The following is a 26,708-nucleotide window of genomic DNA, read 5'->3' as shown; positions in this document are numbered from 1 at the left end:
GACACACAGGCTAATTAACACTTAGAGTGCGGGTGAATTTCCCGCCAAAATATAAGATGGCTCTGTCTTTTGGTTTTGTTCCATCCACCAAAAGGGTGGATTACAAACAAATATTTGGTAATACGCAGTTACAATCGGCCCGAGTTTACACGTTTCCCGCACTCCACCGAAAATCTATATGAACCGAGTTAAAGACGGCTCCCGCGGAGTACGCGCAATTCACGCGAGCCGACTTAACTCGTTTCCCACACTCCAAGTGTTAAAAACCAGCACCAAAACTGGGACTGGCTTTGGGACTGACTGAGCTTCCCGACTTCTGGTTAGATCAGGTTCTAGGCCACAGGGCAAAGTGCTTCCCTCTTATAGACAAAAGCTGTGAAAACGGAATAAGGGAGCCAACGGCAATGGACACTTAAAATATGGTTTGCTTTGTTCTAACAAGTAAAAATGAAATCATAACCATGGCTAAGGACTTTCCAGGGACTACATGCAGAAATGAAAATGCTCTGGGCCCTAGCTGGTTTGGTGCAGTGGATAGAGCGTCGGCCTGAGAACCGAGAAGTCCCAGGTTCGATTCTGGTCAAGGGCATGTACCTCAGTGGCAGGTCCTCTCCAGCCCGGACCCTGGTCTGGGCTCCTGCAGTTTGGTGCAGGAGGCAACCAATCAATGTGTTTCGCTCACATTGATATTTCTTTGTCTTTCCCTCTCTCTTCCACTTTCTCTAAAAAAAAAAAATCAATGGGAAAATATCCTCGGGTTAGGATTAAAAAAAAAATAATGCTCTGGGCAGGTGTGGGCGAGCCACTGTCCAAGTCCTAGCTGTAAGTTGAGACCAGGCTGGTACGACCTTGCAGAAGTTCCCCAGGCCAGGCCTTATTTCCACATCATAACCTCCAGGGGACTGGACCACATGCCTTTTAAGGACTCTTACTCTGTGTGGGCTCCTGAGGAAATGAGTATTTCCCAAAACGAAGGAATAAATGAAGAAAATAAAATGTCCCCACCGAAGAACATCTGCTGGTCACTTGAGCATTAAAAACCACAAAATTAAACTAACATTTACTAATGCCTTTAATTTCTGTATCCTGGCAGAAGAATTAGCACATGCAAGATGTTTGTTTATGGACTTAACAAGAAAGTGACAATTTGGTAACATTTGCCTTCCCCTTTCTTCCCTCACTCAAAAAAAAAATTTTTTTTATTACCCAGAAGGAAGAGAGTTACAAAAAACTGCAAAAGAAAAAACACAACAGCTTGCAGAAATTGACTAAGGACTTCTTTCCCTTTTCTGTAAGCATCTCTGTGACAATATGCAGTTATCTGGGAGGCGGGCATCCAGGCTGCTGGGATGGTCATGGTCCTGCCAGACCTTACTTTCCTGGTGAGGACAGAATGTCCTTGCAGAAGACAGGGAGAGGGGCTGTGTGAAGCAGTGCAATGATGAAGAAATACGAACGCTGCCCAGATCATCACCCAGCACCTGACAATACTGCCTTTGTTCCCCCTGGGGGTGCTAACAGCGCCCATAGCAGGTGAGTCCCAGCCCGGGGGTAGGCACATGTAGGAAAGGGAGGATGGAAGCCATTTGCACAGTCTCTCGTAAGACTGGCTTGCCTGAGCTTTTTTTTTTTAAATATATTTTATTGATTTTTTACAGAGAGGAAGGGAGAGGGATAGAGAGTTAGAAACATCGATGAGAGAGAAACATCGATCAGCTGCCTCCTGCACACCCCCCACTGGGGATGTGCCCGCAACCAAGGTACATGCCCTTGACCGGAATCGAACCTGGGACCCTTCAGTCCGCAGGCCGATGCTCTATCCACTGAACCAAACCGGTTAGGGCGAGCAGGCTAATTTTTAAGCTGATAATTTTGAAATGGCCCTCGAATAATGTTATAAATATCCAAAGGGCTGGTACAGCAAGTACTGACAGAATCATAAAAGTAAGGAGAAAACAAAAGCTTCTGTTTATTCAGCTAGTATATGATTTATAGTATTTTAGGTGGAAAAGACTCTTAAGAAGAGCAATTATAAAATTTTTTTTTCTAAGTTAAGGTCAAAATTGGAGTTTTTACAAACTAGAAAATTTTAGTGATAATCAACTTAGGAGTAGATTATTTTTAAAAACTGAAGAAGCCCGGCCAGCACGGCTCAGTGGTTAAGTGTTGACCTATGAACCAGGAGGTTGCGGTTTGATTCCCAATTAGGGCACATGCCCAGGTTGCTGGCTCGATCCTCAGTCAGGGGCGTGCAGGAGGCAGCCGATCAATGATTCTCTCTCATCATTGATGTTTCTATCTCTCTCTCCCTCTCCCTTCCTCTCTGAAATCAATAAAAATATGTTAAAAAATAAATACATAAAATGAAAGCTAAAGCAAATGTTGAATCAAGCAACACTTAATAATGGTTTATTTTAATAAATGATTCTAAGAAAACCAAAGCAGTTGCACTTTTATACTCTTCTCCCTTATACCCTGGGTTGCAGAACTTACCCTTTTGTCTTGAAATCACCAACACCAGTTCTTCTCCTTTTAGACCTTTGGCAGGCTGGCATCCTTTTCCGCTTTCTTTCATTTTTGGTTTTATTTGCAAAGTAGTGAGAGGATATAGGTGTTTCCTCATCGCACTCCTCCGAGCCATTCCTGGCGCTTCTGCTGCTGGCTGGGCTCATCTGTGGGGAGCTGTCCTCAACTGCAAACGGACAACGCAGACGTTACTGTGAGGCCTGCTGGTCCCAGTGTCGTTCGTCTACACGGAGACGCACAACACACGCGGTTCAGCTGACACCTACCTGCTTTCCTGGTGTCTTCTTGCCACCTGGGTTTGACAATTCCGCAGGAACTGAACTTTTTTTTTTTTATTTCACAAAGCCCCAAAGTGCTCAATGGCAATTAATTTTTTTAAAGATAGAGGCTAAGAATTCATTAAAAAAAAAAAAAAATCTGTGAGCCTGGCCAGTGTGGCTGTGGTTGAGCGTCGGCCTATAAACCAGGAGGTCACAGTTCGATTCCCGGTTGGGGCATATGCCCGGGTTGCAAACTTGATCCCTAGTGTGGGGCGTGCAGGAGGCAGCCGATCGAAAATTTTCTCTCATCATTGATGTTTCTATCTCTCTCTCCCCCTCCTTTCCTCTCTGAAATCAATAAAAATATATATTAAAAAAAAATCTGTGATTCTCTTTAACTCAACTAGAGACCTCAGGTTTAGCTCCTACTCTATGTGTATGACCTACACCCATCACTATTTGGGCAGTTAATCCTGTTAAGCTCTTTTAAAAGTATAATGTACTATATAAAAGATAAATTTTATTTGTCAATTTACATATGCTGAAAAAATAACCCGATATAAGAGAAACATAAACTATGCTCTGTACCTTACTTCTGAACAACAGTTATTTAGTAAATGAGTGTCAGAAACTTCCAGGCCATATTTTACTCTTCAAAGACAAAAACACCTCTTTGCATAATATTTTGGCACATTTCACACACCATGCAGGAAATGGGTCTGTATGGCAGCACACACTTAAAGAAGACGGTAACTTCCACAGGTACTGGCATCCCAACACAGGGAAAGAACATGAAACCTCCACAAATTCATTCCTCCATTTTCTGAAGGGAGGCATTTCCTGGCTGGTTTGGTTCACCCTCAGGCTACCCTGCTGCCCGGTAGACAGGACAGGACGGGCCTTGTCCCTCCAACACTGGTTCCCACAGAAAGGCACTGTAGCTGGGGCAAAGAGCGCTGTCACCCCAGCTGTGGGACTTTGGGGATATGAAAAGGCCTCACCCATTTCCACCTGTGAAATGGGTGTTGTGAGGACTGAGTGATACCAAATAGACAAAGCTCTTGGCACAGCGCCTGTCCCTCAATAGTGGCAGCAATTATCACCAGGCCGGCTGCTTCCACAGAGCAGCCCTGTCTCATGTGGGAAAAACCCTTCCCAACAAGTTACTATGGTAAACAAACATGAAGTTCCCACCGAGGGACTGTCACAACCGTCTAAGCAAGGCCTTTAATGGAATAATGACGATACTGAGGAATGTATGAAAACCTTACTTTGCAGCATTTTGTTAATGAATAAAAAACGATTATGAACCGACAGAACTTGAAACACATGCTCACTCGTTTCTCAGCCTGTTTACTATTTCCATTAGCCTAGAAAAGAAACCCCTACCGAGATCCTTACAGAAACAGGAAAAACATTGAACTTGGCCTGTTGTGTCTTATCACACGGCAGTATGTTAGAGGAGGCAGTCTGTTAGAGGAGGACTTCTGCATGTGTCCTGTCTCCTACATCTTCCTTTGCTCTCAATGTCCTCTTAGCCAGTGCTCTCTATAGCTCAGTAGCGATGGGGTTCATAACTAGAGATGCTTCGTGACAGGCCTAATGCAACCTTTGGGAACATCTGCTAATGCTGCACTGACTTGGACAGATTCTTTCGACAGCTAACAACAATAAGATAATCTAGCACTTCAATTCCATGTTCATTTTTCCGAAATATTTAAACTCCTCTCTTACATTTTATCTTTAGACATGCTTTTCAGATAACATGTTCCTTCCTCAGATAAGGAAACTGAAGCACAAAGTAGTTATTTGTGGCCTGCCAAGGACCACAGAGCGAGATGGTGGCAGGCCCAGGAGCTGCACCAGCCCTATGGATTCCCCAGGTATTTGCCTGAACAGAACCAGCAACTTCTGGGCTCAAAGGTCCTCCTTTGGGTCCTCGTAGCAGGATTGGTAGCTGGCATCCCGCAGGGTGTCCTGCCAGAGGTGGCTGGCACACCACTGAAGGGTGCCCTGAGCACTTGAGCGTCAGGGTGACAAGGTGTCGGAAGCATGAACACTCCCGGAAACCACAGAGATTTAATCCAGTGAGATGCATCGCTTAACATTAAGACAGGCTTTCAGAAAACACATATCTGGCTGTATACTGAACCTGGCAGTGTCCACTCGGAGTATTTCTGTAATATTGGAATCACTTCGGCCCCGTATTTTTCCAGTTTATCTTCAGTAACACCATCAATTTGAAGCAAAACCTCAGGATCAGAAGATAACGACTCTGTGCATGAACATAAAAGCAGGAATTTAAATTACCACCAATAGAAAACCCACTGAATTTGTGCTCATTCACCCATTCAGCACATGCTTGTTACGTGCCAACCAAGTGCAGAGCGCTGGGCACATGGGCCAATTTTCTGCAAGGCAGTTGGTGCCAACAGAGGCAGCAGACAGGCCCAGAGGGTAGGAGCCCATCACCCAATTCCAGCAGAAAAGGTGCATTAAGTCAGGGCTGAGAGGGAGGGAGAGCAATAGACATGGAGTAACCAGGGTAACCAGAGAGGCCCTGTGTGCTGTGCCTCAGAGTTTAAGCAGACTTTGCTGTCTTCGCACAATAAAGACTATTTAGGACAATGTCCACAGTCATGTTTCCAGCTCTGACTTCTCCCTTGCACTCCAGACTTGTATATCCAACTCAAAAAGACCGTAACTGAATTCTTTTTTTTTAAACAAGAATTTTTTTAAAAAAAATATTTTTATTAATTGCAGAGAGGAAGGGAGAGGGAGAGAGAGATAGAAACATCAATGATGAGAGAAAGTCATTGATCGGCTGCCTCCTGCACGCCCCCTACTGGGGATCGAGCCTGCAACCCGGGCATGTGCTCTTGACCAGAATCGAACCTGGGACCCTTCATTCTGCAGGCCGACGCTCTATCCACTGAGCCAAAACACCTGGGCCCGTAACTGAAATGTTACACACCCCCAACCCAAACCCATTCTTCCTTTAGTCTTTCTGTCTGTGGGGTGAAGCGGGTAATCTGACTTTAACAAGTAGGCTGTTGAGTCCTCTGCACACAGATGGTACATCGGTCTCGTAGCCGGACAAGCCTGTCATTATAAAGATCACTCTAGCTGCTGTATGGAAAACGGATTATAAGGGAAAGAGCAGAAACTAGGAGCCCAGTGGGAGCCAGCGAGGATGCCTCGAATTAGGATGTAGCAGTAGAGAAGAAGAAGAGATGGATTTGGAAGCGTTTGGGAGGCTGGTCTGTAGAAGTCATTGATGCACTGGCTGTGGGAATGAGGGGGTAATAATTCCTACATAGACTTCAGCAAAAGGTGGATTTCAAATCTTCGATTTTCACATCATTTCTATGTTTAGAGGAGAAGGAACAGACCTTTGGGACAGACTAGAAGGTTTATGGAGGGAGTTAGTGGAAGACGAAGTGGGAAAGGCAAGTAGAAATGCAGATCCCTGATAGACTTCGTACTTTATCTGGAGAGCTGTTGGCATTTTAACAGAGGTTTTGAAAGATTAAAATGTACATCATGTTCATATCTGGAGTTAAGGAGACCAGTTAGAAAATTACACTAAGAGCCTAGGAACAAAATAATGTATTTCATCAACTCCAAGACACTTGTCACTGTCTGACTTTGCTGAGGTCAAGATTGGTCTTACAAGTGCTGACGGTCAAATGGTAGCTGTACTGCGGCTGCCGCCGCCTGTGCACATGAGAACTTAGTCACAGCCATTAGCACTGTTGCACGGCCACGGCGTGACTGCAGGGCCGGTTCTTCACGTGCCACAGAAAATGTCTACAGAACAAATAGACTGTGATTAGCACTGATAAGGTGATTGTGAATGCAGAAAACCCCCGAAATGGAGTAATGGGGGATACATTTGGCACTGATAATGTATCTCTTTTTGAGAAAATGACCACAATTTCCTAGTTTCTTGCACACCACGACCAATGCTTTCCACGACTTAAAAGAGGAGACGCCGAGAGTGGTTGAAGCAGCGTTACCTTTGTGTCACTGAGAGATGTCCAGCCTTCTGTTGGCAGTCTGTAGTATCGTCAAGAAAACACGACCACCAAACCAGAATGAGTGATGGGAAAATAATGGAACACACTAAAAAAGGCTGTTGTTACTAACATTCTCAATGACACGCGGGAAAACAAAGATATGGAAAACTGATTCAAAAATCATTTGGAAGAGTCAGGCTTTGAATGTGAATTTTTACAAGTACCTAAATCAGCTCACTTTAATTTTATGCATTTTTCATGTACAAGCAGAGTAAGTCAAAGTAATTTTCAACAAAAGCACCATGTTACAGTTTAATTAGCAGAATTTTTTCTTTCTTACTAGTTCATAACATAACAGACTTAAAGTAGATGGCATCTTAGAGTTGATGAAGTACTATAATGATCTATGGTGCTGGGGATGGGAATGGAGAAGAGAGAAGGTGAGGATGATGGGACTTTAGGAAGGTAATGTACACTACTAGTTAGTCACCTAAGTAATGACTTATTTTCCAAGGACTTTACTATTAGAATTCTGGTTGAGCTATCTGAAGCCTTGGCAATAACTCAGGGCATGTATTAACTGAAGACACAGAAGAGTGCTTGATCCGGATTCAAAGAAGCATAACACATCATCTCTTTTCATAAGGAACTTAGCTCCTCATTGCAAAGACATCGTTATAATAACATAGCTAAATTTCATAAAGGCAGGCACAAATGGACACATAATCATTAAGTAACATCTGGTATTAGAGACGGCAATTATCCATATTCTAACATCCAGCATTGGAGGAAAGTATCTCAAGAATAATTTTAAACGGCTTCTCTGAGCTTTTAATTTAGAGATTAAATAAAAATAATAAAAAGCCTGAGATACATTTATGCACTTAAAAAAGTTCCTTAGCGAGACTGGCCTTGGGCCTATTACTTGATGCCACGGAACAGAAGGCTCATACACACCTACCTGCAAGCTTCTTGAGAGTGACAGTGTTGAAGATATTGAAGTAATGGACACCAAACACTTTCCCCAGAGATTTGCACACTTCCGTAAGTTCTCCAAGACATTTCTTAACAACCTCTTCCCTCTGGGAAACCTTCGTCACTAAGGCTTTTTGTTTTTTGATACGGCTGGAATTTTCTGTCTCCATAAAGTCTACCTTTGAGTGAGGGGAAAGAGAGAGAGAGAAATCATAGGAGTGTGTGCGTGTGCACACTTGCATCAAAATAGGGGCTTTATTTAATGCTTCATTGCATTTTGGGGGGATACTTCTTTTATGCCAAGTGGATAGTAAGCCCTTTGGGAACAGGGGCTGTGCATTCTCCATCTTTGTGTCCCCAGTGCCTAGCACAGAACTACTTCTTCTTTTTTTTTTTTAATATATTTTATTGATTTTTTACAGAGAGGAAGGGAGAGAGATAGAGAGTTAGAAACATTGATGAGAGAGAAACATCGATCAGCTGCCTCCTGCACATCTCCCACTGGGGATGTGCCCGCAACCCAGGTACATGCCCTTGACCGGAATCGAACCCGGGACCCTTCAGTCCGCAGGCCGACGCTCTATCCACTGAGCCAAACCGGTTTCGGCAGAACTACTTCTTGACAAATGTTTGTTTAGTAAATACATGGTGATTTAGTGATCTGATAACCCACTGAATTCACTTTGATAAGTACTGCATTACTTGGGTTCCATTTTAAGGTCTCTTTGCAAATTAAGAGGAACATAATATGTTCATATAAGATAGTACAAATAAATTCAGTATCCATAAGCTTTGGAAAAGAGAGTTTAATTAGCAGTAATATGTTTTTGTCCACTCACTGTGAAATAATACAATGAAACAAACAGTAAAAATGCCATACCTTTAAATGCCCATTTAGTAAAGCTTGCGCTTTACTTCCGAGCATCACATAGGCAATGGGTTGGTCATTGGCATTGATAAATAAGTCTTCATCCAAGATCTTGTCGAGTATCAGCTTTTTAAAAAGTCTCTCAGCATTGTGTCGTGAATATGTAGACCCCTTTCCAAATATCCCCGACTGAATTTTTGCACTCTTACTCCCTAGTGAGAAGGAAAAAAAGTTAGATTAGTAAATGTAGGCACATCATAACGCTCTAATAGAGGTCATTTGTGGGCAGGTCTGGATAAATGGAATACATCATTACCATGACAAAATATAAATTATTAAAAATTACTTTAAGAAATAAGAAAATGGTTACTATTATTATATAAAAATGTTAAATTATATGTAAAATATGATAAATATGTGATTGTGAGCAAACACATTAAAATATTAGCAGTTTTTTTCTGAAGTTATTTGTATTTTTTCAGTTTTCTACATATTGCAATGTAGTGATCGTGTATAACTCTTATAATAAATTGATTTATCTGCAATCCTTTGTTCCCCTGAAAAAGGTCCAAACTAGAAGGCAAGAATCCTGAAAGGGAAGACTAGCACGGAAGCTGCTTTTGTCCTGAGGAATGAGCAGTCAGAGGAGAAAGCTGAGAAACTGAGCAAATCCTCCTCCTACTCCAATCCAGGCTATGGATTTTTTTAAACGAATGAACCACTTAACTGTTTATATATTTAATTAATTTAATATCTCGGAAAAAGAGACTATAGTACAGAAGGGTTTAAAATTAAAAGCAACATTCCTCGGCCCCACCCTCCCCTCCTGTCTCACTTCCCCTTTCTGAGGCATTCACTTTTTAAACAGCTTTTGTTTTCAGCTCTTGTGGTTACCTCCACAGGAACCCTAACCCTTGTTGTCATTCCTCTAGCCCAGGGTGGGGAACATCTGGCCTGCTCAGTATAAGGCACACAGAATCATTTGGTCTGGCCCTGCCAAGGCATTAGGGGCGAGTTAATTAAATGTTTGACCAAATAGAGCAGGCTAATTTTTTTTAAAATATATTTTATTGATTCTCCACAGAGAGGAAGGGAGAGAGACAGAGAGCTAGAAACATCAATGAGAGGGAAACATCGATCAGCTGCCCCCTGCACACTCCCCACTGGAGATGTGCCCGCAACCAAGGCACACGCCCCCGACCGGAATCGAACCCGGACCCCCCAGTCCGCAGGCCAATGCTCCATCCACTGAGCCAAACCGGCTACGGCAGAGCAGGCTAATTTTTAAGCTGATAATTTTGAATGGCCCTTGAATGATGTTATAAATATCCAAAGGGCCCTTGGCAGAAAAAGGGCCTCCCCACCCCTGCTTTAGCCAGTCACCACCTGACATTTACCTAAGAACCCCCAACTATGACAGGGAGGCTTCATCTCATTTACGCCACCCCCTTCACTTTACCCTGCCCCAAATTTTGCTATAATACTGGTTCATCTATTCAATATTTTTGTAAGTTTAGATAGAACTTCTGACCAGTCTTCCTCCCCTCTATGTAAATTAGCATCTCAAACCTTCTGTGTACTCCCTTCTTTTATTTTTATTTATTTATGTACTTTACTTTTATATCAAGATGAACATATACATCCTGTCCTGTTCTCTAACCATGTTTAAGTCTATATGTTGACGCCAAGTGTTGTAGCGAATCAACAGTTAATAAGTTTCCTTCCCCACTTGGAATGCTGTGACTCTTGTGCAACCCTAAGGAGGATGTTTACTGCATTCAGGCAAATGGGTTATTTTTTTTTTGTAGATTTTATCAATTACTCAAAATCATGTGACAATTTCCTTTGTTTTACACATAACCTTAGCTCTCCTGTATAATCTTTCCCCTGGAGTTTCTAAGTCCCTTTCTCCCTTTTTGGTGGAGAAGTAACATGTGTGTTCTCCACTGCCATCAATAAAATACTTCATTTCTACCCTGGCCAGTGTTGCTAAATGGTTAGAGTGTTGGCCCCGCACACGAAAAGGTCGAGGAGTCAAGGGCGTGTACCACGATTGCAGGTTTGATCCCTGGTCCCAGTTGGGGCACATGTAGGAGGCAACCAATCGATGTGTCTCCTTCACATTGATGTTTCTCCCTTTCTCTCTCACCCTCTCCCACCTAGCCTCCCTCTCTCTCTCTCTCAAAAAAAAAAAAAAAAAAAGAGTCCTAGCTGGTTTGGCTTAATGGATAGAGCGTTGGCATGCAGACTGAAGGGTCCCAGGTTTGATTCCAGTCAAGGGCACATGCCCAGGTTGTGGGCTCGATCCCCAGTAGGGGGCGTGCAGGAGGCAGCCAATCAATGATTCTCTCCCTCTCCCTTCCTCTCTGAAATAAAAATATATTTAAAAAATTAAATAAATATCCTCAGGTGAAGATTAAAATGAATGAATATATTTTTTTAAAAGCTCAGCTAGTGTGGTTCAGTGGTTGAGCATTGTTCTATGAACTAGAAGGTTAAGGCTCAATTCCTGGTCAGGGCATTGTCCGGGTTGCAGGCTCCATCCCCAGTAGGGGGCGGGCAGGAGGCAGCCGATCAAATGATCCTCATCATTTATGTTTCTATCTCTCTTTCCCTCTGAAATCAATAAAAATATATTTTAAAAAATATTTCATTTCTTATTCTTTATACTATTTGGGACAGATTTTTCTTGACCTTGTTACAATGGGCACAAACTGCTTACTGGATGGGCTGCATAGCTTTGTTTCTGGGATTTCTTCTCACCGGCCCCTCAGTCAGTTCCTTTGTTTATGGTATCTTATGATGTGCCTGCCTCACTTTCTTTGCCTTCTAGTCTCCAGAGTTGCTGATATTAATCTGATGCCAGTTTGGTTTTGGTTTCTGATTTTACTTTCCAAAACTTTCAGGACCATCAATAAGAGGTCCAGAATAAGCCACTGTGACATAAAAATTATTGAGCAGAAGAAATCTCAAGTACAGACCTCCCGCCCAAGGAATTCAATCAACTGTCATAAAGCCCCTTCCTGGGAGCAACCAGGGATGACTGATCCTTATCATCGAAGATCCACATCTAAACAGACACTGTCACAAAAACAAACAAACAAACAAACAAAGATTATCTCCCTCCCATCTATTCTCCTAAGGGCCTATTTATCTTTCCAAAAAATCATCTGTTTTCCTTACATAGCCTTTCTCCCCCTCCCATTCCCTTAAGGTGGTATTTAAGCCCCAAAGCCTAACCAACACTTAGACTTAGAGTTATATTTTTCTGTGAACTCCCTTACATACATGATTAAATCTTTTGAAGTTAAATTTGCATGCCCCCCCCCCCCACTACTAAACCTAAGTGTAGAGAAAATTTTCCTCCCTAATATCTCTTTACTCTTGGTATTCTTTTTTTTTCTTATTCTTGGTATTCTTTTGTTTCATTCTTTTTACTTTTGTTCTTAGTTCTTTTCTTTTTTAAAAATTTCTTATTCTTGGTATTCTTACATCTCATAAAGCATTTGATTTGGTATTCAGTGGGCATTTTAATCTGAAGGCCTTTGCCTTTTCCGCTCTGGGAAATTTCCTTTATCATTGGTTTAATAATTCCCTCTATTTTCTATTTCAAAAATTTTATTTGTCAGATTTCATATCTCCTAAGAATAAATCTTCTATATTTTTTTTGCTCAGGTCTTAGAAGATTTTCTAGACTTCATCTTCCAACCTTTCCACTAAATTTACTCTGTCAATCATTTAAAAAATTTTACAGTTCTTTCTGTCATTTTTTTCTTTCCTCAAACATTCTATTATTGAAGTCTTTGTGAAGATACTAATTAAAAGTGTCCTCTCCCTTCTCCCCAAAGCTATTGCCTACTTACTTAGCTATCTCTATCCCCAGGGTCAAATACTCTATTTGGTCTTTCTCTTGATTGTCCATTTATATTTAATCTTCAGGCACCAGGTTAAACTATTCAGTGGACTTCCTCTGTTATTTTATATCCAGGTCTATGTTCCCCCAAATGCCTTCCCTGAATGGGGATATCCAGTCATCAGGTTTGCTTTAGAATAAGCAGGTAGGACTGGACTTTAGGTGGGTTGGGTGCCCCCACCCACCATTGCAACTCAGCTACCCCCCCGTTTTTTAAATATATTTTTACTGATTTCAGAGAGGGAGGGAGAGAGAGAGATAGAAACATCAATGATGAGAATCACTGATTGGCTGCCTCCTGCACGCCCCCAACTGGGGATCGAGCTTGCAACCCGGGCATGTGCCCTTGACCAGAATCGAACCCGGGACCCTTCCACAGGCCCAGGCTCCATCCACTGAGCCAAACCTACTAGGGCTCAGCTGCCGTTCTAGTCCTCAGGCGGCTCATTTATTTTTGTTTTAGAATCAGGCTGGTATTTGATGCAGTTCTTTGGTGGGCAGACTCTTTTTAACGGCCCCCTCCTATTTTCCCTATTTTGGGCTCCCCTGATTTCACTCCCACTCCCTGGTCCAGACTTCAAGCCTGAGGCCTACTGATAAGGGTTCTGCCTGGTTGATAGTCCCTCCCTTGCTCTAACTCTCTCCTACAATTATTTTAGTGTCGTGGTTTACTGCGCTTCATTCCATTTGCCAACAGGCTTCCATCCATTTCCTCAATCTAATGATGGTCTCTCTCTGGTTCTCTATTGCAGATATAATTTCTCATTTTATTTCCTTATTATTATTTTAACAGAGCGTCAAGCAAAAAAAAGAAGAAAGATACTTATGCTCAGGCTGCCATCTTGAACTGAAAGTTAGTCAACGTGTAATTCTCTAAGCAAGTTCTATTCCACTCAGACTAAACTGTATAAGCTTTATTTTATTTTTTTGTATGTGAGAACTCCTCACCTTAGTGCAGTGATGGTGAACCTATGACATGCGTGTCAGAGGTGACACGTGAACTCATTTTTTTGGTTGATTTTTCGTTGTTAAATGGCATTTAAATATGTAAAATAAATATCAAAAATATAAGTCTTTGTTTTACTATGGTTGCAAATATCAAAAAATTTCTATGTGTGACGCGGCACCAGAGTTAAGTTAGGGTTTTTCAAAATGCTGACACGCCGAGCTCAAAAGGTTCGCCATCACTGCTTTAGTGACTTATAAATTCCATAAAAATAATTAGCATAGCCCTGGCCGGTGTGGCTCCGTTAGCTGAGCACTGTCCCATGCACTGAAAAGCCTGTTTGATTCCAGGTTGTGGGCTCGATCCCCAGTCGGGTTGCATGCAGGAGGCAGTGATCTATGTTTCTCTCTCACATCGGTGTTTCTCTCTTTCTCCCTTCCTCTCTCTCTCAAACTCAATTTTAAAAACACATAACATAAAGTGTTTCTTTCTGAAAAAAAAAAAAAAAAAATCGGCATAATTCATAAAAACCGATTTTCTTTTGTTAGTCGAAAAAGGTTTTATCCTGAAGCCCTTCACGTCTATAAGAAAACAGACAAGGGGATTCTGTAGATGTTCAACTTCAACTGATATAACGCAAACTAATAAAACAGATCACTTACCCAAGAAAATGTCAACCAGCATATTCATCGTAAACCTCCCACAAGGACCGATATGGTTCCTATTTCCCGTTCCTTGTGATGAACTATGTTCTTGCACAAATCTTACAATATTTTTCACATCGTCAGTCACATCTCGTGTCTTATAATCCTATGAATAAAAAGAGATTACCTTACAGGATAATTAAGATGAGACCTAGATTGCTAAGGTTTACTAACTAGCAGTGTCATAAATCAACCGTTTCCACACCAAAATCTAAGTAAGTTTCACATGTTCATTCTCTTCTAAGTTCTTATATTAACCTTGCGCCCAGAACAATTAGCACTCTACTATATCTATTTTATTACTGCTTCACAGACATACATCCTGTCTTTCAATGACCTGACAGTACTCTACAGGTAAGAATACTCTTAGAAAACAAAATACCCTTCAGAACCCCTAGAGCAGTGGTCTGTTATGTACTGGCTGGTGACTTCTGAGATGAAAAACATGCAAATTTATGAGTTTCCCATCTCCTTTGGGTCCCTGGTGCCGCAGTCTATCTTTTTTATTATCTCCTGTCAGTTCGCTTTCTCATATTCCCCTTGGCTGACTCCAAATTCTGCCTTTTTCTAAAGCACCATTACCATATGCTCTCTCCGCTAGTTCTCCAAACCAGCAATCTAACCACTTGCGTGTCCCCAAAGCTGTGTCCTGCTTCTGTGTTTCTGTACATGCCACTCCCCCTCTTCTAATCCTTGTTCATCGGCCACATTTCAACAACCTGAAGGCGATCAGGTTCCTCGTCTTACACGAACACTTGGAGTGATTTGGAGGCTCTATCTAGAATCATCAGGAAAGAGTGCCCTGTCACTCTCTCCAACATCATTCCCGACTAGGACAGAGGCGATCCTCCCGCACCTTGGCCTTCAGCACTGATCTCCTCTGCTCCAGTGATCCTGTCCTCCACAGACGCCAGCAACTCACTCCCTAGGTCACACCTATTACTTCTCCCAAACGAATGAAGACAACCCCTTGATTCTCTGACCACCACCCTCCTACCTTTCCAGCTCACATCATCTGGCATCCACCAATCCTCACCCTCAGATGTTCGCCTAACTCAGCATGAATCCCACAGACCATCATATAGTCATACCACCCTTCATACACCCTCAAGTCCTTTGCCCTTAGGCCTCGTCATCACATCGCCTGACAGGACACAGTAGATGCAGTGCTCCACCATCCATGTCTGCACTTCTGCAGCTGAACTTGGCTGGAGAAACACTTACACTTGCCACCATGTTGACTGTTTGCACGTTCAATACATGGCCACAAACCTCAGGTGGACCCTTAACGCTGCCAGGTAATCTCTGTACATCCTTAGTCCATCACTCCTCCATTCTCTTAGAACAGTGGTCAGCAGACTACAGTCCATGAGCTATACGACTGCTTTTCTAAATCAAATTTTACTGGAACACAGCCATGGAAAACCAATGCACTTATTGTTTATGTCTGCTTTGGGCTAAAAATAGCAGAGTTGAGTAGTAGCTGTGACAGAGGCTGTGATTCTAAGGCCCCAAAGCTTAAAATATTTACTCTCTGGCCTTTTAAGATAAGGTTTACTGACCCCTGTCTTAGATGACTATTTTACTTTCTCCTTTCTGTTCAATCCCTTCTCTTATCCTGTCAGCTGACGACCTCGCTTCCTACTTGAGAAAACTGAAGTAACCAGGAAAGATTTCACAAACTTCCTCCATTACAGCTACCGTCAGCACCTGCTGCGCATTTTCTCATCCTTCCGCCTGTTATTATAGATGAACTACCCAAGTTTCCGTCTAAAGGCAATCTCTCTACTTATACTGTATACTAGAGGCCCGGTGCACGACATTAGTGCACTGGGGGTGGGGGGTGGGGTGGGGTGGGCGCCCTCAGCCAGGCCTATGCCCTCTCGCAGTCTGGGACCCCTCAAGGGATGTCTGCCTGCTGGCTTAGGCCCACTCCCTGGACATCCCCCGAGGGGTCCTTAGCGCTGCTGCGGAGGTGGGAGAGACTCCCTCCACCGCTGCTGGGCTCGCCAGCCGTGAACCCAGGTTCTGGCTGAGCGGTGCCTCCCCTGTGGGAGATCACTGACCACCAGGGGGCAACTCCTGCATTGAGTGTCTGCCCTCTGGTGGTCAGTGCAAGTCATATCAACTGGTCTTTCCACTTTTCGTTTGATTTGCATATTTGGGTTTTATTATTTAGGACTAGATCCCATCCCCTCTGCTTACTCAAGGACATTGCTTCAGCAATTCTCCCCCATCCTTATGTACCAAATTGTCATCCTCTGGAGGCAAATTCCTATCCGCACACAAATGTTTATTTCTCCTGTCTTTTCTTGACTACACTTTCCCTGCCAGCTACTTTCATTTCTCTGTTCATCTTTCAAACAAAACTGGAAAGAGTCCTATATATTCACTGCCTCCAATTTTGCGCCACCCTACTGAAACTGGTCAAGCCACAGTCATCATGGTTTCTGCAGGGCCACGGTGAATTCTCAGTCCTAATTGTACTTGGCTTAGCAGCAGCATCTGACTACTTAAGCACATTCAGATCCTTAGCTTCTTTGGTTTTCCTCTTATCTCACTTGTTCTTTCTTGGTCTTCTTTCCTAGTTCTTCTTCTTCTCAATCTCTTCATGTCCCAGGACTCAATCTTTGGTTTTCTTCTCTTCTGTCTAAACTTATACCCCTGAAGATTTCATCTGCTCTTGTGCCTTTAAATAATATCAATAAGTTAAACACCCCCAAATTTATATGGATCACCGGCCTCTTCTCAGAATTTCTGGATCTAATGGACAGATCTAACTCAATACGCCCCAAACGGAATTCCTGACTCTTCCTGCCAGACAGCCTTACCCAAACATCTTTGCTGAGGATCACTCCGTTCTGAGTGACGCAGCCCTCCAGCCACTGCTCTGACCTGCCACGACCTCTTTCCTAACTCATAGCCCTGCTCACCACGCGGGCTCCTTTTTTATCCTTCATACGCACAAGCCTGCCCCCACCTGAGGGCTGTTGTTCTTGGCTTCAGCCAGGAATGCCCACATCCAGAGAGCTGCTCAGCTAACTCTCTTCTTCAGGGTTTTGCTCAGACGTCACCTTTACAATAAGGCTTCTCTGGGCCACCTTATCTAATGCTGCATCCTGCATCCCACCCATTAGTCCTGACTCCTTATAATGCTGCGCTTCTCACCACAGCCCTTACCCCTTAACATGTGCTTGTTATGTGTAGTGTTTGTATTCAGCCTCCTTCTGCTAGAATGTAAGATCCTCAAGGGCAGGGACCTTTACATTTTGTTCTGTGATGTATCCCAAACTCCTACAACAGTGCCTGTCACAGAGCAGGCACTCAACAAATATTTGTTGAATGAGTGCCCTGATTAGCAATGTCTACAGAGTTGGGTGCGGTGGGTGGAGATGGCCATGAATCCAGATTGCACCCCAAGAGAGATTCAGTCACCTCTGCTCTGGCTAGTGCTGCATGTCTAGTTGTAACTGCACTGATCACATATAGGTCTGTCTCCCCTCCAGTCTATGAATGGGCCCCACCACGCTCTTTTGTGAATTCCCAGCACCTTACACAGACATTTACAGTAACATATCACGTGAGAAAATGCTCTGTAAACTTCAGACATTAAAACAGGGGTCCTCAAACTTTTTAAACAGGGGACCAGTTCACTGTCCCTCAGACCGTTGGAGGGCCAGACTATAGTTTAAAAAAAAAACTATGAACAAATTCCTATGCACACTGCACATATCTTATTTTGAAGTAAAAAAACAAAACGGCAACAAATACAATATTTGTATTTGCATGTGGCTCGCGGGCCGTAGTTTGAGGACCCTTGCATTAAAACATAGCATTACCATCATAGGTACAATCAAGTACTTGAATTTGACAATCTCCCAAGGTTATTTTTAGGACAAATGATAGCTAACTCATGTAGAAGTTATTGCCATTATTCTTCATAGTTTTTTAAAAACCGATTTATAGAATAATCTAATTGATCTGAATTCAAACACACAGGACTCCAGGTACTACAACTCTTTTGAGAATGAGATCTTTAAATATGGATTAGAGTTGAATTGAAAATATTCTACCTGCTCACTTTGGATTTTTTGTACAATGATATTTCTAAAGTATCTTATAATTATTAGTGCATGTATACAATAACCCCCGTGTTTTGGACAGGCCCAGTATATTTTTAAGGGCTTCTAATTCTAAAGATATTCCATAGAATATTAAAATGTTTCCATTCCAAATCACTATGGGAAGGAAGCAATCTTTCCCTTGTTTAATTCCTTAGGGGCCACTATTTTCATCTCACTTTTTTTTTTTTTTTTTTGGTAGCAAAGACAGTTTTATTGATTGAGAAGGCTTATCTCAAGAAGATGGGAAAACTAATTATTAAATCCATCTTTCATCTAACTTTTCTATATCAAGAGGAGAAAATTTTTTTTCCATTTTACCTTTGACTGACAGCAATTATCACAAGAAACTTCTGAGTATTTCTTACAAAAATCAGGATTAAATCCAATTTCACCAAAGTAAGCCAAAAGCTGTATTCGCCTGCATTCTGTTATATTTTCACAGTAATGAACCATACTATACAAATTATTAAAGTGAGTCTCTCTTGTATGATGGTTTCCATCTTTTTCCACTAAAAGAAATGAAGAACATAGCAAAAAAGACTTATTAGAGTAAAAAAACAAAAGAGAATATCACAGAAATATTTATAATACATTCATGCTACTTTAAATATTAAATGAAATAATTATTAATAGCATTATATACCAACATAACATTCTATATTATAATTAACGAAATATTTATGGCCATCCCTTAAGATATTAGTTTTATAGGAATAAATGTAGATAGTTAGGAGTATCTGAAAATATTCTGCAAATCTTCATTATTCTCGATGATGAAGATTTGCATGATATGCGCATGATATTAAAACTCCCATATTTATATAAGCATTTCTATTTTTCTGTAACTAGACCAAAAGTACCACAATAGCAGAAGTAGGGTACCACTATCACGAGACTGAAGGGGGACTTACTCAGTATAAGTCTCTTCAGTCTGGTCACATCATAATAGGTATAGAAAAGCAGGCAGTGAGATATCTCCCCGTCTCTTCCAGCTCGGCCAGATTCTTGGTAGTAACCCTCCACAGATTTAGGGAGAGACGCGTGGATCACAAATCGCACGTCGGGTTTGTCAATCCCCATTCCAAATGCAATTGTCGCACAGATAACCTGATGTAAGAGCAAAAGCCTATTAGCCTCATAAGGCATTAAAACAGTCATTTTAATAACAGGTGCTCCTAAAAGCTTTCTCTTCTATTTTGAGATGTACTCTATACAACAATCTAGTATCTTAACTTGGTCCCATTATTTAGCACAACTAATAGGAGATTTCCAGATTGGCAATTTGCAGTTTTATTGAGACCCAAGAAGGTAAAGAGACACTCGACTTGGCACTGTCATCTGAGGGAGCCGGTAGCAGCCACCACTCAACGTGCTGTAGCTGTTTGTTCTCTTACGTGTCTGACGAGGTGGTGTGAGTGCCGCGCACACGGCCAGGGTGTCCAGGCCAGTGATCAGAACCGTGCTGCTCAGCTCAGGTGTTCCCAGGGCTTGAGCGTCCAAGGTCACTGCTGCCAGCTTCTCTGATGATTCACCGGTTCCGTGTGTACCATCTCTTCTCCCAGTGACAGCAGCTGATCATACAGCCGCTTCTTTTATTCATCAGTTAATTGCAGTCAAAATGTGAAGTTTTTTATCAAAACTCATGTGAGTAAAAGTCTGAGTTGTTTATACCAGGAAAAGACTGGACACCCTAGATCTTGGCCTATGCAAATTACTTAGTAGAAGCAAGGTGACGGTTAAATTTCAGGAGCTTGATAAATCAGTGTAGCAAAAAATCACCTTCAAGAATATCCATTTCCTTTGCAAATTTAGGGCCTATTTAACCCAGACAAAAACACTGTATCTCCAGGCAAAATTGCATTATATAAATAAAGCTATTTTTAAAAGATTAATTGCTACAGCAAAAACAGTATTTCAAAAGCAAATGAACTATCTGGCAGCCAGACCGAGGCTAACGCCACGATCTCAGTGGCTGTGAATCCCAGAGAAGGGAACTGCAACCTATGGAGCACGTGCGTGGCAAATGGGGACATTCGTCAATGTTGGGAATGGCAGCAGCCTGCAGTCTAGGTTCGCGGTCCATCTAAATTTACGGCACTTTGATCAAAGGCAGAGCTCCTTGGAAAGAGGAAGTGCAGTGGTGGAGAGCAGATAGACTTCGGAGAAAGATGTCCCAGCCCACAAGCCCACAGGGTGTGGTCCACAAGGTTCCAAGAACCCCACGTGGGGCGGATACATGACTCAAGGCCGCAGATGACAGCCAACTCCTTCCGAAAGCCTTCACCTGGGAAACCAGCTTTGTTTAGTTGTCACTGCCTTCTTTATTTCTGTATTGCTTTTAAAACTTCAGGCTATAATCATTTCTTTGTGAAGAAAAACAACCAAGTTTTATTCTAACTCACAAATCTAACAAGACCAAGGCTGTCCAGTAGGCTACACCCTGACTGTAAGGATTAGCTTGTCTGAGAGTAGAAAACAATTAGATTTTAAAAATATTTTTAACCAATTTTTAAAAACCACATTTTTATCAAAGTGTTTTATATTTATTTTATATATATATATATATATATATATATATATATATTAGAATATTTATACTATGTATATATTTTTAAATTCTCACCTGAGGACATTTTTTCCATTGATTTCTAGAGAATGGAAGGGAGGGGGAAGAGGAGGGGGCAAGAGAGAGAGGGAGACAGAACAAAAAACATCGATGTGAGAGAGTGTGCCTCCCTACCAGGGCTGGGGAACCTGCAACCAAGGTTCGATTCCCTTGACTAGGAATCGAACCCAAGACCCTTTGGTCTGAGGGCTGATGCTCTAAACACTGAACCAAACCAAATTGGTCAGGGCTAGATATAAAGATTTAAAGAAGTTTAAAAAAATCGGTTTCTTTTTTCTTGTCTATTTTTTTTTATTCAATCTTTGTTATGGTTGAGATTACACACTTTTGAATTCTACATTTCACTACCTTTCTCCATCATGAACATTTTCATATCATTAAAAAATTCTTCATAAACCATTTTTAATGGCATGAATGTAGTACCATAAGGTGCCCATTCCTTCTCTCAGGACATTTAGGCTCTTTAGTAGTAAAATGTTATTGGGGTATTTACTATTAAAGATCACACTGATGTCGATTCCAAGCTCACAATTCAGATTTGAGGCTCTTGATAATAGCCCACCATATTGTTTTCCAGAAAGGCTGTCATGAACACCAGGGACCTGCCTCTTCCAGCACTGTCCCCAACAGTTAGTAAAAGTTTGTGCAAGAGGTGAAAATGATCTCTCACTATTTTAAATTTGAATTCCTTTGAATAGTAGCAAAGTTGCATTTTAAAAAGCATTTGAATTTGGCCTTTTATAGTTTTTCCTATCCAATAGTCTCTTAAAAGAATAAAAAATATGTATATATGTATATATAGATAGATAGATAGATAGATAGATAAATTGATTCCAGAGAGGAAGGGAGGAGAGAGAGATAGAAACATCATTGATCAGCTGCCTCCTGCAGGTCTCCTAACTAGGGATCGAGCTTACAAGCCAGGCACGTGCCCTAGACTGGAATCAAACCCAGGACCCTTCAGTCCACAGGCTGATGCTCTACCCACTGAGCCAAACCGGCTAGGACTCCAATAGTCTCTTGATGGCCTATAGGGTAATTTATTAAGACTCATGTTTTTCTTATCAAATTTTTTTAAAAAATATATTTTATTAATTTTTTACAGAGAGGAAGGGAGAGGGATAGAGAGTTAGAAACATCGATGAGAGAGAAACATCGATCAGCTGCCTCCTGCACACCCCCTACTGGGGATGTGCCCGCAACCAAGGTACATGCCCTTGACCGGAATCGAACCTGGGACCTTTCAGTCTGCAGGCCGATGCTCTATCCACTGAGCCAAACCAGTCATGGCTCTTATCAAATTTTTACAAGCTCTTCATTATGTTTTATTTGCTGAAAATATAATTCCTAGTTTGTTGCTGTTTATAATTTTATTAATACAGAAACATTGAGCTCTTTAGGTATCATTTCTGTGATTACTTAGTTTTGGGCTATTTTTAAGCTTAGGTTCTCTTCTACTCAGAATTCATTCATTTAAAAATAGCAATATCTTTATTTACCTGTAATTAATTTTGATACGAGGATCCAAAATGATACCAGTAGAATAATCTTCCCTTCCTCATTAATTTTTAATACATTCTTTATTATATACTGGTTTTACATGTTTCCCAGTGTGTTTCTGAATTTGTTTCATTGATCTATGTTATAATATAGCTAGTGTTGACGTGTTATTATTTTCTTGCCAAATTCTTTTAGTTATCTTCACTTGAATATTCTTCCAGGCAAACTTTAGAAAAAAGTTTATCAAAGGAAAAAAAATACTAGAAATTTGATTAAATATATAAATTGATTTGAGAAGATTGACATCTGTATTTCAGTGAAGATAAATCAATGATCTATTTTCTGAACATTTACATATGTGAAAATGCCTTCCTGTTGTTTTCAACATAAATGATATTGAGCTAGGTATGAAATTCTCTAGTTCCAGTCTTCCCATTTCTGATTCTAAAAAGTTTATTCCTGTTTTTTTAAAATATGTATTTAGTGAAACTCCTTAGGCATGTCTGTTTTCTGTTCTTTGTAGAGTAAATCTTGATGAATATAATTTTTTAGGTTTGTAAATCAAAGTGGCAAACTATATCTATATGTAAGTTTCCCCCCAGTGATTTTTGTCTTTTAAATTTGTTATATATTTACTTATAGCACATTTTAACTATCCTGATTTCTTGTTTGGGTACACTTATTATTTGTAAGCTAAACCCCTATCCCCTGTCACCAACAAGTATCATATTTTTTCTTTTCAATTTCCATCTGTTTTCTTTTTTTTTTTTTTTAAATATATTTTTTATTGATTTTTTACAGAGAGGAAGGGAGAGAGATAGAGAATTAGAAACATCGATGAGAGAGAGACATCGATCAGCTGCCTCCTGCACATCTCCTACTGGGGATGTGCCCGCAACCCAGATACATGCCCTTGACCGGAATCGAACCTGGGACCTTTCAGTCCGCAGGCCGACGCTCTATCCACTGAGCCAAACCGGTTTTGGCAGCCATCTGTTTTCTTTTTCTTTCACATTCTCAAGTTATTTACTACATCATTGATTAAAATGTCTGCATTGAGTCAGATTTACATCTTAGACCACTTCTTTCTGAGGATACTAGGCTGATATCCTCTAAGATATCCTTCTGTTCCCCCTTAGGAAATAATTTTGAGAGATATTTCTCCTCCATATCTTGAGGGTAATGGTTTCTTTTTCTGAGAGCTGAAAAATTCATAGACTACAAAGAAAGCATTAGTCCTTTTCCTGAGATTCACTCTTGCATGGATACAGTAAAAGGACAGACAATACTAAGTGTTGATGAGGAAGCAGAGACATTGGAACCTCATATATTTCGGATGGGAATGTAAAATTCTATAGCTTACATTCCCATCAATTCAAACAAAGTCTTATACACACATTTATTCACAATAGTCTACCAACTGATGAATGCCTAGCAAACTGGTAAATTCATACAACAGAATATTACCTGGCCACAAACATGAATGAAGTACTGATACATGCTACAATGTCGATAAACCTTGAGAACATATAAGTGGGTGGAGGCAGGAAAGGGGAGAACGGGGGACATCTGTAATAGTGTCAACAATAAAAAAACACATTATGATAAGTAAAAGAAATGAGTCACAAAAGAACACATTCTGGCCCTGGCCGGTTTGGCTCAGTCGATGGAGTGTCGGTCGGCCTGTGGACTAAAGGGTCCTGGGTTCGATTCTGATCACATGCCTGGGTTGCAGGCTCGATCCCCAGTAGGGGGCGTGTAGGAGGCAGCCAATCTATCTCTCTCCCTCTCCCTTCCTCTCTGAAATCAATAAAAATATATTTAAAAAAGAACACATTCTGTATGATTCCATTTATATGAAACTAGAGGCCTGGTGCACGAATTCGTGCACCAGTGGGGTTCCTTGGCCTGGTCTGCGGGATTGGGCTGAAACCGGCTCTCCAACATCCCCCGAGGGGTCCCAGATTGCAAGAAGGGCCAGGGAGGGACTGTGGGAGGGCTCCAGGGTGTGTCTGACCCATCTCGCTGAGTCCCAATTGGCTGGACCCCAGCAGTAAGCTAAGCTATCAGTCGGAGCATCTGCCCTCTGGTGGTCAGTGCACGTCATAGTGAGTGGTTGAGCGGCCTTAATATATCATTAGCATATTATGCTTGGTTGAACGACGACTGGACACATAGCATATTAGGCTTTTATTATATAGGATGTCCAGAATAGGAAAATTTAGAGAGACAGATTAGTAGTAGCTAGTAGATTAATGGTTACCAGGGAATGGAGGGTTGGGGGAGTAAGGGGTAGCTGCTAATGGGTATGGGGTTTCTTTTTAAAATGATGAAGTATTCTAGAATTAGTGGCGATGGCTGCATAACCTTGTGACTATACTAAAACCACTGACTTGTAAACTTTTTTAAAAGGGTGAATTTTATGGTCTTGAATTAATCTCAATAAAAATTGTTGTTGTTGTTTTATTTAAGAAAGAGCAACTTTAGAAGTCTTTAAAAACATTTTTTTTATTTCAGTCTTATTTTGATGTTTACTACTTATGATAAAAACAATTTTCATTCTACATGAGCATGTCTGCTTATATACTATAAAAAAATTACTTGTTTATCTTAAAAAAATGTTACCTGACAGCCATCCTGGTTGATCCACTTGTGCTGCACTTCGTCTCTGGCAGAATCACTGAGGCCAGCATGATAAGCAAGAGCAGGGAGACCGTTCCTCTGCAAGGTGTCAGCCATCGTGTCACATTCTCGCCTGGAGAGGCAGTAAATTATCCCTGAATCATCTGCCAAGAAATGAGGATTTGTAACATAAATAACAGCACAATCTATATTATGTTCTTTAAAACATATGAAACATAAATAGACCTCCATCGTTTTCTTATAGTAGGTAAAAGAATTCAAGCAAGGAGAACTCACGTGCACTGAAAATGTCAGGGTTTGACCTTTAATCCTATCCCTGCTATGACTCCTGAGGTGGACCGGACAAACCCCGGGCTCTATTCCACACTGGCTAGAAAATGGGCAGGCACCCTTACACAAGTTTTGTTGAAAACAAATGTCAATACGTATCAAAGAGCCCCAGAAATGCTTCTATCTTTGGACTCAGTTTCCTTTTAGAAAACTAATATAGAAAATAAAGCGGTACAAGGACTTACACAAAAAGTTTTATTCAAATTTTAAAAATTAGAAAAATTTTAATGGTCAAAATTAGGAGGCTAAGACAGGAAATTATAAAATAATATACGGTATAATTGTCAACTATTTTCTATGTTTTTAAAAAGACATGAGAAAATGCTCAAGATATAAAACAAGTTAAGGATAGAAACACAATCTATAATAATAAAAGTGTAATATGCTAATTAGACCGGACGTCCTTCCGGGGCTGCTGCCTTGGCCCTCGGAGCCCCTTGCACGAATTTCATGCATCAGGCCTCTAGTATATATATACTACGTGTACCAGTTAATAATGTGGATTTTTTTCAGTAGATGGAGTTACACATATGTTGATATATATGCAATTTGATATGTATGCAATTTTGTTATACTGACAGCAAGCTTCAAAATTTCATGTCAAATTTGCTGAAGGTGTTAACATCGTAGATATTTTTACGCTTAAAAATGTTGAATTTCGTGCCAAAAAAAGAGCAATTGTGGGAAGTTTTAACTCATTAATTTATTTTGAAGAAAAAGTTATCATATACTTCAGGAAGATTATGGTGAATATGCTCTATCTCAAGATACTTGTAAATGCTGCTTTAAACGCTTTAAAAGTGATGATTTCGATGTGAAAGACAAAGAACGTCCAGGTCAACCGAAAAAGTTTGAAAACCAACAATTACAAGCGTTATTGGATGAAGATGCATGTCAAACTGCTCAGCAAACAATTTCCGATCGTTTACAAGCAATGGGAAATATTCTAAAGGAAGGAAAATGGGTGCCACATCAACTGAACGAAAGATAAATGGAAAACCAAAGTCATCAGTAAAATGTTGCTTCAATGGCACGAAAGAAAGTCTTTTTTTGCATCGGATTGTGACTGGCGATGAAAAGTGGATTCATTTTGAGAATCCCAAACGCACAAAATCATGGCTTGATCCAGGTCAACCATCAACATCAACTGCAAGGCCAAATCGCTTCAGAAAGAAGACAATGCTCTGTGTTTGGTAGGATCAGGAAGGTGTGGTGTAGTATGAGCTTCTAAAACTAGGTGAAACCGTTAATACTGATCGCTACCGACAACAAAT

The 26,708-nt window shown here is 41.1% G+C and overlaps 1 protein-coding gene across 5 annotated transcripts in view; it reads right to left on the bottom strand.

Moving 5' to 3' along the window:
* BLM (Bloom syndrome RecQ like helicase) overlaps window positions 1–26,708 on the bottom strand; it is a 74,157-nt gene that overhangs the window by 1,808 nt on the left and 45,641 nt on the right. For 4 of the 5 annotated variants that reach the window (XR_002826955.1, XR_002826957.1, XR_002826956.1 and 1 more), the window contains 8 exons: window positions 25,087–25,247; window positions 19,247–19,442; window positions 18,654–18,844; window positions 14,170–14,317; window positions 8,661–8,860; window positions 7,767–7,959; window positions 4,939–5,061; window positions 2,494–2,692 (listed from right to left, as the gene is read on the bottom strand). Coding sequence is in view for 2 of the 5 variants with exons in the window: in XM_006105760.3 (XP_006105822.1) it covers window positions 2,494–2,692; window positions 4,939–5,061; window positions 7,767–7,959; window positions 8,661–8,860; window positions 14,170–14,317; window positions 18,654–18,844; window positions 19,247–19,442; window positions 25,087–25,247 (1,411 nt within the window). In the remaining 3 variants the exon portion in view is untranslated. Of the gene's footprint in view, window positions 1–2,493; window positions 2,693–4,938; window positions 5,062–7,766; window positions 7,960–8,660; window positions 8,861–14,169; window positions 14,318–18,653; window positions 18,845–19,246; window positions 19,443–25,086; window positions 25,248–26,708 lie in introns of those variants that run through there. The other variant, XM_014447847.2, reaches the window with a different exon arrangement.

The sequence above is a fragment of the Myotis lucifugus genome, unplaced genomic scaffold (assembly GCF_000147115.1).
Source record: "Myotis lucifugus unplaced genomic scaffold, Myoluc2.0 scaffold_722, whole genome shotgun sequence".
In the NCBI taxonomy this organism is placed as follows: domain Eukaryota; kingdom Metazoa; phylum Chordata; class Mammalia; order Chiroptera; family Vespertilionidae; genus Myotis; species Myotis lucifugus.
The sequence above is the reverse complement of the archived record's forward strand: the minus strand, read 5'-3'. Positions and strand labels throughout refer to the sequence as shown.